The following is a 12,369-nucleotide window of genomic DNA, read 5'->3' as shown; positions in this document are numbered from 1 at the left end:
ATGTCTCAAACCCTTAATTCCAGGACAAATTTAGTCAGATGCAGCAACTCAATCAAACAAGGTGTTAATTACTTTTAAAAAGAAGAAAATAAATTAGCTTTTTAGATTCAGATTTTATTTCAAAGTCCAAGGGTAATTAGCAGATTAAAAAACTCTGGGAAAGATGTAAGGATTTGCAATTAGGAATTTGATCACTGATAATCTGACAACTGATAATCATGTAGCACCTTTGATTGTGTAGCACTACATACTTTTGATCCTATCTTCTTCATCTTTGCCAAATAATCCCAGATCTGTTCCGGCCCGATCCTTCCACACACATGGATCGTGTCTGGTAAATCCTGTCATGGAACAAAAATTATGCCTCCTGAATATACTCAAAGGCCAAACTGGATATTTAGCTCATACACTTTTTGCGATACCAAATCAACTACCAACTACTGTGGAATCATGGGGGTGGGGGCTTAATATCCGTGGATTTTGTGAGTACTTATATCCCAAGTATTTCAAACCACAACGAAACGAAATACACTATTCATAAAATTTCTAATCAATGTACAGAAACCATACCCACGAATTTACATCTAAATGAGACTGTAAAATCTCCGCTAACGACGAAAATCCCCCCTCCCCCCTCCTGAGGAATTTGAATGATTCCACAGTACCCGTAACAGTTCCTTGTATTATGGATTCCTGGGTGGGGAGGGGGAAGTATCTGAGTTCCCTGTAACTCTGACTCAGTCAAACAAGTGGAATCTTAATCACTTGGTAAGACGTGATAATTACCAGTTTGGCTGCAGGTCCTGACACAGCATAGGCAGTGGTCACAAACTTGGCAACATCCTGCATCTGGATAAAACCCTTCCACAACTGGGGCCCTGATGGAGTAAACTTTGGTTTCTCTAGGCCCGACTGCAAGGCGGAATCTGGAGACCTGTCGGTGAAATCCTCTTAAATAACCTATTTCTATTTTCAATTCTTCAAATGATACGACTGCACAATATTGTTATGGGAACAAAGTTTACCAAGAGGACACATGGGAGTTTGAAACCTACAAACTCCACATCTATATCGCACTACCAAATCCTTGTTATTCTATCAACATTAAGGAATTACAACAAATACAAGGTTATGGGAAGAGTTTAACAAAATGGCTACACAAGAAAATTTGTTTCGAATAGAATACGCAACATGTAAAATATTCCACAGAGAAGAGCCCCGGGATCTGCCTTACCTGACGGTGACCGTGGAATCGGCCAGCGGAACTTCTGCCTTGGCCTTCTGGATGGCCTTTAGGACTTCCTTCACCACAAGCTCCGCTTTCTTCTGCTCCTCCTCAGATTTCTTGTGCTGCTGTTTCTCCTTTGTTTTCTATGAATATCAAAATACACTTATAATTCTCACATTTCATACCGTGTACTTACTCATTTCAATAATTTACATATTCTACTTATTCATAAGATACTCCCAATATACATGTATGTATATGCATGTTTATTAATCTGCTATAGGCCCCTACCAAACATAGAGTTTTATCATCACTGAAATCACTACTACCAGCTGTAAACAATAAACAATATGTAAAATAACAAATTTTTGTTAATCTACTTTCTCTGGTTAAATTCAATACTTCATTATCCATGGAATGTCAACTCATTATCAATGAAATTTGCAGGTAGTTCTCCTGAATATGTTAATTCCTTCAATTTTGATTCCATGACAATGTTGATTTCCCACAAACCAAAAAAAAATTCAACCCCATGAAATGATGCGATTTTACAGTGCATTAGGCCAATTCAACTTAATTAGTGGATTATCATCAGGGGTCACAAAAAAATTATGGGGCAGGTGGGAGGATTTTATTTTAAAATTTTTATTTCCTGAGAAAAAAAAATTAATGACAAAAGGCATCACAAAGTGTTAATCAAGTTAACATTCAAAGAACCCTAGGTAGAAGATATAAAACCAACATTCTGTGACTTTAATCATTCACTCATGCCACTGGGAAGCAAGTTTGTTTGAAATCGTAATTTTTAAGATAATAAAAAAAAATGGGGCGGGCGAGGATGATAATCTATCAATTAATTAATCTATCAATTAATTTTGATTGGCCTTATCTACCAAGAATAGTTACCTTGGGCGATTCTGCCACCTGTTTGGCCTATAAGTATAGTTACCTTGGGCGATTCTGCCACCTGTTTGGCCACCATCACCTCCTTTTTAGGCGTCAACTCCTCAACTGGTGGTGCGACTTTCCCCGTACAGATCCTACAATTGAGGTCAAACACGTGTAGCTTGTGCTGACCAGTGGTATCCATGGTAACGTCCGAAGACTCCACATTAGCCTCTTCTTCTTGAGACATGTCGACTTTCTTCTCTCTTCCTACTCCTTTATCCTAGGGAATTCAATGAAATTGTTTATATCTACATGTACAGTACTTTCCACATCCAACTCCTTTATCCTAGGGAATTCAACAAAATTATCTGTTTATATCTACATGTACAATGTACTTTTCACAACCAACTCTTTTTTAAATCTACAGATGCAGTACACAGGCTATAATGGTCTTCTGATTCACTCTTCCATGAAAAGAAACACGTCTCAAAAACTTGGAACAAATCCCTGTGCTTCAAACTAAACAAAGGGACAACTGGAAACAAATGGGAACTTGCTGTCTATGACAATGTTTACATAGCTTTAATTTCAGAAACTGCAGTTCTCCTAATCTTGAAAAAAATGTCTTTAATGTCTTTTTGATTTAAACACACATGGATGATGGGGCCAAGAATAGAAACAATAAAATTTACACAGCTCAGTTAAGGCTATCCGAGAAAAATCAGTGTTGTTATAAATGTACCTCTGTGCACTTCGCACCATATGACGTCACAATGAAAAAGGACGTCACAGCGTACATGTTCTGATAGTTGTACTGCGGGGAAAGTGTCATAATATTTTGTCACTATTTACTACTGTTATCAAGTGATAAGCTGTACACGTGATAACATTTCTTGTCAAATGATTATATATATTATTCCTTTATGATATCAAACCATTCTCCATTTTTAATATATACATGTAGTATGCACAAAGGCGAGATTCATAATATATTGTGACCTTGAAATCGCCCCTAATCTGAATGACTGATGTGTTTAAAAATTCCCTCATGTACATAAATAATCTCATACTACAGAAACAGTGGCAAAGTTCAGATTAATCGGATGTTAAGGATTTTTATTTATTTCTGAGTATATCAATAAAAATTCAGCTGGTTACCCGCATAATCCTGAATTTTGTTCACGAGTAGGGCCTCTTGCTGTTTTCCAAAAATAAAGTGTTACGTGATATTTAACTGACGTAACGTGAAATTACCATGAGGGGAATTTACGGTAGCTCAGTCACAGTCAACATACATGTATGGGTAGTATCGTTTCGGTGTTTATCCGTAACAAGTATAATGATACCTGTGAATTTGAGGTGCAATTTCACCCCATGGATATTGTGCATTTTACTATGGAAGCCCTTAACCTAGTTGTGTATACCTACATAAAAATACATATACAGTATTGTGCATAGTGCACACTTGCGTTTAGAGCATGCCACCTATTTTGGAAAACTTCTTGAAAAAAACTTTCTCAAAAATTTTTGAAATGGGTGTGCAAATTTCTAAAATTCAATGTAGGACAAAATGCATGATATTTTATGGAAAATCTTCAAACAGTTTTGTCAATTTGCCAAAATTCCATTTTAACCATCTCCTAATTCCTAATCCCTTCCCTTGTAAGGAAATGCAATTCTTCATTTAAAGAAAACTGAGTCCTTTTAACACTAAAACAAACTTTGTACCCAGTTTGGTTGAAAGCTAGTTCTGTGGTTCATGAGATCACATCGAAATGTGAAAAGTTTCCAACAGACAGATTGCAATCATAATCCCCCAATTCATTCTCTGGATGAGCTGAAAAAACATTAACCTCTGATAACAAATACACACATGTATTCAAACTTTGAATCTGTGGATTCTCGATATAAAATATTCTTGTCACTAAAAGCCTACTTCTAAAGTGCTGAGATCTTCATCCATATCGATTTCTCCTTTATGTGTTTTCTTCACAATGTGTTGCCCCTCAAGCATGTGTTCCTTCTCAACAGCCTCGATCATCTCCAGTTGCTGGTGAGTAAAGTTTTACACATTTCTAATGGTACAATATGTTTTACAGAACTTAAATGGAACATACTCAATTTTCAAAGTAAATTTCGAATGGCAGTATTAGTCAAAAGTTTGGAATTCGATCTTACATGTTTTGTTTCGAATTCTCTCCATCTTGCTAATTCCTTTGAGGCCAGCTCATCTGGAGACATCTTCACCAAGTCACTTGGCTTGATGTGGCCATTCAGAATCTTACGAAACAGACCCTAAATACGAAAAAGAGAAAAAATTATTGGACACAAGATCCTGACAGCACAGTAAATCTATTAGTGTAATAGATACAGAGCCTATTTTGATGTGGGTTTTTTTTGGTACATTTCTCTTCAGTCTAGCGGTTCTACACAGAATGTGTTTAGATAATTACCTGGTTTCTGGAGTCCTTGATGTTGAAGATGAGAGTTCGGTATTTGGCTTTGTATTTATGGCTCGTCTCCTGGAACACTGAATATAGTTCCTCCTCGATCTTCAGGGCTATCGTTCTTATCTCAATGGTGGACAACATGACATCATCGGCTCCCTCAGCCCTAGAAAATCAAATCAAACATCAACTCTCAACTTTACCAACTTGCATCACATACAACTGCTCAGCAGAAAATGACTGAATACCATAAAGCTATTCAGAGACAGGAATCTAATGACAGTGATGTTGTGTTGAATACCATTAAGACAATTAGATTTTAGACATGAACATGTAGGAGGCAATTTTTGTTACCACACATTAATCATGAATCACACTTTATAGGTAAAGACAACATCTAATCACATCTCATTAAAACATTATCTAATCAGATCACATCTCATTAAAACATTATCTAATCACATCTCATTAAAACAATATCTAATCACATCTCATTAAAACATTATCTAATCACATCCCATTAAAACATTATCTAATCACATCTCATTAAAACATCTAACCACATCTCATTAAAACAATATCTAATCACATCTCATTAAAACATTATCTAATCACATCTCATTAAAACATCTAACCACATCTCATTAAAACAATATCTAATCACATCTCATTAAAACAATATCTAATCACATCTCATTAAAACATCTAACCACATCTCATTAAGGTGTTACCCCAAGTTGAAGCACAAAGCAACATTCAAAAGAATACCGTGTCACATATTGCTAGGACCTTCCTTTACCTGTTTAGGAGTCCATCTCTGAGGGACTTCCTGACATTGAGTCGGACGACGTCTGGCCCGTCCTCTTTCTTGCCTTTTGCCTCCTCTGACACCTTGTCTAGGGCTGGTCCTCGATAGCTAGGTTTATCTTTGCTGTCGCCATGCCTGTCCTTGCTGTCATGATGGGAGGGGGACTTGTGATGTTTAGATTTCTCCTTGTGGTGAGAATCTCTAGATTTATCATGATCTGTAAAGAAAAGTGTCACCATTTTATTTAATTGATTGATTGCTTTGCCGTTTTCCGCCACACTCAACAATTTTTCAGTTATTTGGTGGCGCCCAGTTTTTATTGGTGGAAGAGAGAACCCAGATTCACTTACCGGCGCGAGCGGGATTCGAACCCACGTCGACCAGAGGTGAGAGGGCCGTGTGATTTTGAGCGCGATGCTCTAACCACTCAGCCACGGAGGCCCTTACCATTTTATTTACGATCAAGACAGTAGTCTTTACCATTTTATTTAAGATCAAGACAGTAGAGTATGCACTTTTACCCGATACATACAGCATCATAACTTAACAAGATTTCATAAGGTATTTCTTTCAATATAAACTCACTTCCGCCAGTGCTGGAGAGTTTGGGTCGTAACACTTCAAATGTGGGGTGCTGTAACAACCAGGTGACCAGAACACTCTCAAGTGGGGCACTGGATCCCGTATAAGTCCGTCCAGTCTTCCTCTCTCTGACAGGAACACGCCAGAGGGGACCATGCTGTTCAACAAAACCAGCCATTAACTGTTACCATGGTGAATTTATATTCAACAAAACCAGCCATTAACTGTTACCATGGTGCATTCATATTCAACAAAACCAGCCATTAACTGTTACCATGGTGAATTCATGTTCAACAAAACCAGCCATTAACTGTTACCATGGTGAATTCATATTCAACAAAACTAGCCATTAACTGTTACCATGGTGAATTTATATTCAACAAAACCAGCCATTAACTGTTACCATGGTGAATTCATGTTCAACAAAACCAGCAATAAACGGGATTGGCTCACATTTTTTGAAAAAAATATTTTCCGTTTTTAATATAATGTTGGACATAAAAAATATAACTCATTTAATGTTGACAACCAGAATTTGGACCTTATGAATGCAAGAATAAAAGCAATATTTTAGCCTCAACTCTGTGTTATGCAGACAAAGACTCGAGTCTTTTTATGCTTACAAACAAACCAGTGAAATGATTATTTTGTAATTTAAAGCATCTTCATTAATTTTGTACAGTCATAATTTAACTTTTAAATGACATAATTTATCTAGTATACTTGAAATGTGATACATTGTATATATAATAAACTAGGATCGATATCCATTTATTTTGAAAACTTTGTATAAAACAATCTTTCTTTTCAAAACAAATAATAAACTCTCTAAAATGAGCTTCTATCATGATATATAACCTTAATTATTTGGTGAAATACTTTGAACACATTAGACAGTAGATTTTGATCATTTAAAGTGAAAAACAAATTTTGAGGGAAAATCGTGAATCAGTTTAACTATTATCATGGTGAATTCATGTTCAACAAAACCAGCAATAAACTGTTATCAGAAGTGTTTTGGAGTTTTTTGGTTGAATATCATAATATATAATCGAATATCATTTCAGTGATAAATTTTCTATATTTGAGAAGAATTTTCAGCATTTCCAAATTATTTGCATTTCAAATTCTCTAAACTGATATACTGAGGTATTTTATATAATCTTTGTTCTGTTACATGTACATACGTGTATACAGGAGACTCTCAATAACTCGAAGTTCAAGGGACCTTGATAAAACTCTTTTGACTTCAAGAGATTGAGAAATTGAAGGTTGAGAAAAATCTGCCAAAGGTCTGATCATAACGGTTCAGATTTTAAGTGAATATCTACAACATCCTGGAATTGTTTTGACACGTTATCCTCCATATTTTTCAGTAATCAACTTGATTTCAACAACACACAGAGCTTTATCGTGCATAGATGTACTACACGGACTTGTTCACTTCGAGACCGTGCTTTCACTTCAAGAGATAAAAAACCCATGAGATATTGAAGCTCAAGCCCTCTAGAGTCACCTGTACATACTATTTCTGTACTTGTTCTGTTACTCACTGTTTTGCCCCGTTTTGCGTCGTATCTGTTGAGAACTCTGAGGGAGTCTTTGGCGTGCTGGTGAATGCAGTCTGTGCAGCAATATACAGATTCTTGCTTAGCGTACTTGTTACAGTTAGAATTCACACATCTCTGAGAGGTCACGTCCTGTTACAGAATTCAGTAATGTTTCTATCATTAGTTCAATGTCAACTCAATAGGAAAATATTACAAATATTATAATAATCATATTATCAAGAGACCTTTGTGCACTGCACACAGATAAAATCCACCTTTTTTACAATTAGAGTAATCTGTCCTTCGGTAATAAACATCGAATGATTCAGTGATATGAAACTTTTTATCACCCATCTCCGAGGTAACGAATCAATAACCCTCCACTTGTAAAGATGACGAGACATTTAGTTACGTTTTACTTGGAGTGTCGATGCTTCCTAACATAAAACATACACAATGTCCCTCAAATGCAGAAAACATTATTACACATTTCTAAATACTTGTATATATACACTAAATGACAAATTAAAATGACAATACTTTTCCTGAGGTGGAATCCCCACGTCTTCGTTCTTTAGACACAGAATGAGATCTCTCTCTGTCGTGCCTGTTCTTGGAGTGCGATTCTGATGTTCTCGAGTCAAGAGAATGTTTTCTTTTTTCATCACCAGGTCGAACTTTTGTGAAAGGACTGCTTCCATTGGATTTATCCTAGATCAAATATAAATGCACATGAATGGTTCTAAACAGGTCATGAATTCCACAATTTTGTGGTAGTCGTAACACTTTTAATAACTCAGTAACTATTCCAGGCGTCATGAATTCCACAATTTTGGTGGTAGTCGTAACACTTTTAATAACACAGTATTTTGTCAAATTGCATCAAAGTAAAGAGATGCAATCTACAAAATGGCATTAACTTTTTGTATTCTGCCCTAAAGTCTAAAACCCTGACACAGGGTCAGGGAACTTGAAAATTTTGATAGAAGAAAACATGCATTTTATCCACAATACACAGATGGGAAAAAGATATCTAGGACATCTAGAATTAAATGCATTTTCACTACATTCTCATTTGGGCCCCACACTTAATTCTTGTGTGGTTTTCTTATTCTCGTGTGATTTTGTTGTTCTCTTGTGATTTTGATGTTGTCTTTTGATTTTGATGTTCTTGTGCGATTTTGCTGTTCTCTTGTGATTTTGATGTTCTAGTGTAATTTTGTTGTTCTGGTGTGATTTTGTTGTTCTGGTGTGATTTTGATGTTCTTGCATGATTTCGTTGTTCTCGTGTGATTTTGTTGTTCTCGTGTGCTTTTGATGTTCTCATTGTTAATTCTATGCTAAGTTAGATAACTCTTTCTTTTGTGTTTATGTAACTCTTCAGTTTGGGGAGTTAGTTTTAGCGTTATATTAAATGGAGGGAACCTCATGGTCTTGTGTAAATTAACACTTGTGTGATTTTGTTGTTCTCGTGTGATTTCGTTGTTCTCGTGCGATTTTGTTGTTCTTGTGAGATTTTGTTGTTCTCGTGTGATTTTGATGTTCTCGTGCGATTTTGATGTTCTCGTGTGATTTTGTTGTTCTCGTTGTTCTCGTGCGATTTTGTTGTTCTCGTGTGATTTCGTTGTTCTCGTGCGATTTTGTTGTTCTTGTGTGATTTTGTTGTTCTCGTGTGATTTTGATGTTCTCGTGCGATTTTGTTGTTCTCGTGTGATTTTGATGTTCTCGTGCGATTTTGTTGTTCTTGTGTGATTTTGTTGTTCTCGTGTGATTTTGATGTTCTCATGTGATTTCGTTGTTCTCATGTGGTTTCGTTGTTCTCGTGCGATTTTGTTGTTCTTGTGTGATTTTGTTGTTCTAGTGTGATTTTGTTGTTCTCGTGTGATTTTGTTGTTCTCGTGTGATTTCGTTATTCTCGTGTGATTTTGTTGTTCTCTTATGGTTTTGGTTTTCTAGTGTGGTTTTGGTTTTCTAGTGTGGCTTTGTTTTTCTAGTGTATCTTTAGTATGCATTATATCTACTTCCTGTTTAAGCTAACTCACCTCCTTCTTCTTTTTGTGAGGCGTCTCTGCGTGATGCTCCGTCTTCCTCTTGGACTTCTCCCCATCTGACCTTTCTGAGTTTTTCCTCCCCGATTTCTCCTGGTGCTCTCCCTTTCCGTGTTTTTCCGGCTCCCCTTCCTTTCTCTTATCCGCACTTCCTGGTCTGTCTCCTTTAGACATCTTCCTCTGCTTCTCCTCTTTATCACTAGACACTGTGCTATCTGCATGTTGAATTGTCTTCCCTTTACCAGACGTCTGCTTCTCTATTTTAATAAAACATGTGAGGTCCAATTCAAGATGATTAGAAATTCAGTCATTTGGCTGATCAGAAATTAGAGCAAATTGTCTATACATGTGAAATTTCCTATGGAAATTTTCAAAGCTTGGCAAGCACAGCATACAAGTACATACAGGATCACCACAGGGCATTGTCACAAACATTAACAAGAGTTCTGAAAGGTGGTGCATCCCCTCACAATACTGGTGATCAGTAAATATAAGTATCTAGTTAAATAAAGAAACAGTGTCTAGAGTGTCTACAAGCTTTTTCTATAAAGTCCCTCTCTTAATAAAACAATTACATGTAAAGTATTGAATCAATTGAGCAAAAACTGTGACCTCTAGAGTAATTACAAGCATTTTTCTTATTAAGCCACTTGAGCCAATATTGATCCTTTTGACCCCCCCCCCCCCCCCAAGATCAGTAAAACTGATGGATGCTCCCCAAACTGCAGCTAACTAATGAACTACTTCATACGACTCGCACAATGATCAATAAATGTGAAAATACCATTGAAATGACGACTTTTAAAAAATACAATATATAAGGCATATGTTGAGTTACAAAATGACCTTGAGTGACCATTGTCTGAAAGCCATTTACCTGGTCCTTATTTGTGTGATCAATACCTGTGCAAAAACTGTTGAAATAAGGAACTTTTTCCTTATAAAACGTATATATTCTGATTGATCTTGACCTTTCAAAAATGATCCTTGTCTGAAAGCCATTTGCCTGTTACTTATTTCTGAGATATATGACAGTGACTATATAATTTCGGGGAACATAATAAAATAGGGATTCTTCCTTACTTGATAACACAGCTATTGTATATAAGGAGTATCAAAACAATCAAGCAAACACCTTTTGTTAAGTGTCTACAAGCTCAGTGTTAACCACACACACAACTGTCCCGTTACAACTTACTGCATCCTCTTAAACAATAAACTGCAGGGTGATAACAACACTAAAATTGTCGTTGCACCTCAAAACCCTGAAAATGCATTAGTCGCCAGTGCTCGAGCTGGACTTCGCCATTTTCGCCAATGGCGAATTTTTTTTCAAAAATGGCGAAAAAAAATTGAAAGTGGCGAAAATCCCTTTTTGCAATAAATTGTATTTTTAATCCTTTGTCAATGACACATTATCGCCTGTTTGTTTATGCAGTCAAAAAAATCAGTTTATTCAGTCAACGTGTGCGACCGGAAATCTCGCGTCGCTCCAGTGCACACAGAGCTGCAATCTCTCACCAGAGGGTGCAGTGGAGCGTAGCGGGAACGATAACTCTGGGTAGAGATTGACAGAGCTGGTCACAGCCTCAGGTAATTTATGGCTGCAAAAAAGTCGGTGATTATGTAATAAAGTACATCGGACAGCTGTTTACCCTGCTGTGGTCAATTGTTTAACATTTAGTCTTATTCATTATCGTGTTATCATCTCCACATTAATGTCAATTCTTAACCAGAGAACCGACCGGTAATTAAATTGGCCGTATTATTGTCTATAATGTATATATGAATACATCAATTGTTTGTTTTTGCGGCCAAACTCGTTGATTACAAGATTTTAATGTGTTTGATTTTAGTTCGAATATTTCTTAAACAATGCGGTCGGTCACCATTCATATGGACATAGCAATTTTAATAAATAATTTTCTTTGAAGTTCGGTGCGCAACAGACAACAGTATAAAAATGCTAATCTCATAAGACTATGCACCCCATTCTATTTTGATACTAAACTTGTAGCTTCTGACCCTAGTCAGTCTAAAATTTAAAAAAATATCTATGTTTGGCTTTACAGTCAACCCCACCTGCTCAAACATCTGATTCTGTCCAAATTGCAAAATCTTCCATACAAAAACGGAAATTTGATAGGGAATGGTTGAGATACGACTCTAAATTGGGCTTGATGTTTTGTGACATCTGCATTTTGGCCAATGTACACAATGTTTTCACTGAGGGGTGTAGCATCATGAAGCTTTATATTTATATGATTTATTACCTGAATTTTGATTTCCATAATAGAATTTATCAAACAAATCAACTTCTTATTATTTCAGAAAGAAATGTTTAGGTATGGTAGCTGGATATGATTAAGTAATGTAACTGATTAAAAATGCTAAAATAAGTGTAATGAAGAAAATAATATATAATATGATGGAAATAATTGTAAAGCATGTGATTATTTGTGCCGCGCCACTCCCCGAAAAAGTGGCGAAAGGGAATTCTGGTCCAGTGGGAGCACTGTCAGTCACTCCAGGTCGGAGATCAATTGACATGAATTTATGCGATAGGAGCACACTGACAATAACTTGTGTCAATGCCATTTCGGAGAAAAAGATTTTCTCTCTCTCTGTAAGGCTAGAAAGTTTTCTCGTGGTCTCAGTGGTCGGGGTGTGAACATCACGTGAGTGTACTTTTACAGCGTTTTCCTAATCATTCCTATGTGCATATATATCTTTGACCCCTTTTGTGGTTCCACCCCAACCCCGAGGTTCAATGCAGCTCTTACTTGTCGGTAGTTATCAGACATACACACTGACAGAT

At 36.5% G+C, this 12,369-nt stretch overlaps 1 protein-coding gene across 2 annotated transcripts in view; it reads right to left on the bottom strand.

Annotated features, from left to right (window-relative positions):
* The window catches only part of LOC125646369 (uncharacterized), a 36,270-nt gene that overhangs the window by 7,365 nt on the left and 16,536 nt on the right, over window positions 1–12,369 (bottom strand). For both annotated transcript variants that reach the window (XM_048872614.2, XM_056142505.1), the window contains exons 11-22: window positions 9,546–9,808; window positions 8,044–8,214; window positions 7,507–7,653; window positions 5,957–6,110; window positions 5,363–5,588; window positions 4,570–4,729; window positions 4,295–4,411; window positions 4,053–4,166; window positions 2,178–2,396; window positions 1,235–1,371; window positions 787–934; window positions 252–341 (exon numbers count right to left, since the gene is read on the bottom strand). In XM_048872614.2, coding sequence (XP_048728571.2) covers window positions 252–341; window positions 787–934; window positions 1,235–1,371; window positions 2,178–2,396; window positions 4,053–4,166; window positions 4,295–4,411; window positions 4,570–4,729; window positions 5,363–5,588; window positions 5,957–6,110; window positions 7,507–7,653; window positions 8,044–8,214; window positions 9,546–9,808 — 1,946 coding nt within the window. The remainder of the gene's footprint in view (window positions 1–251; window positions 342–786; window positions 935–1,234; window positions 1,372–2,177; window positions 2,397–4,052; window positions 4,167–4,294; window positions 4,412–4,569; window positions 4,730–5,362; window positions 5,589–5,956; window positions 6,111–7,506; window positions 7,654–8,043; window positions 8,215–9,545; window positions 9,809–12,369) is intronic.

Source organism: Ostrea edulis, chromosome 6 (genome assembly GCF_947568905.1).
Source record: "Ostrea edulis chromosome 6, xbOstEdul1.1, whole genome shotgun sequence".
Lineage (NCBI taxonomy): Eukaryota > Metazoa > Mollusca > Bivalvia > Ostreida > Ostreidae > Ostrea > Ostrea edulis.
This window is presented reverse-complemented; position numbering and strand designations above follow the sequence as displayed.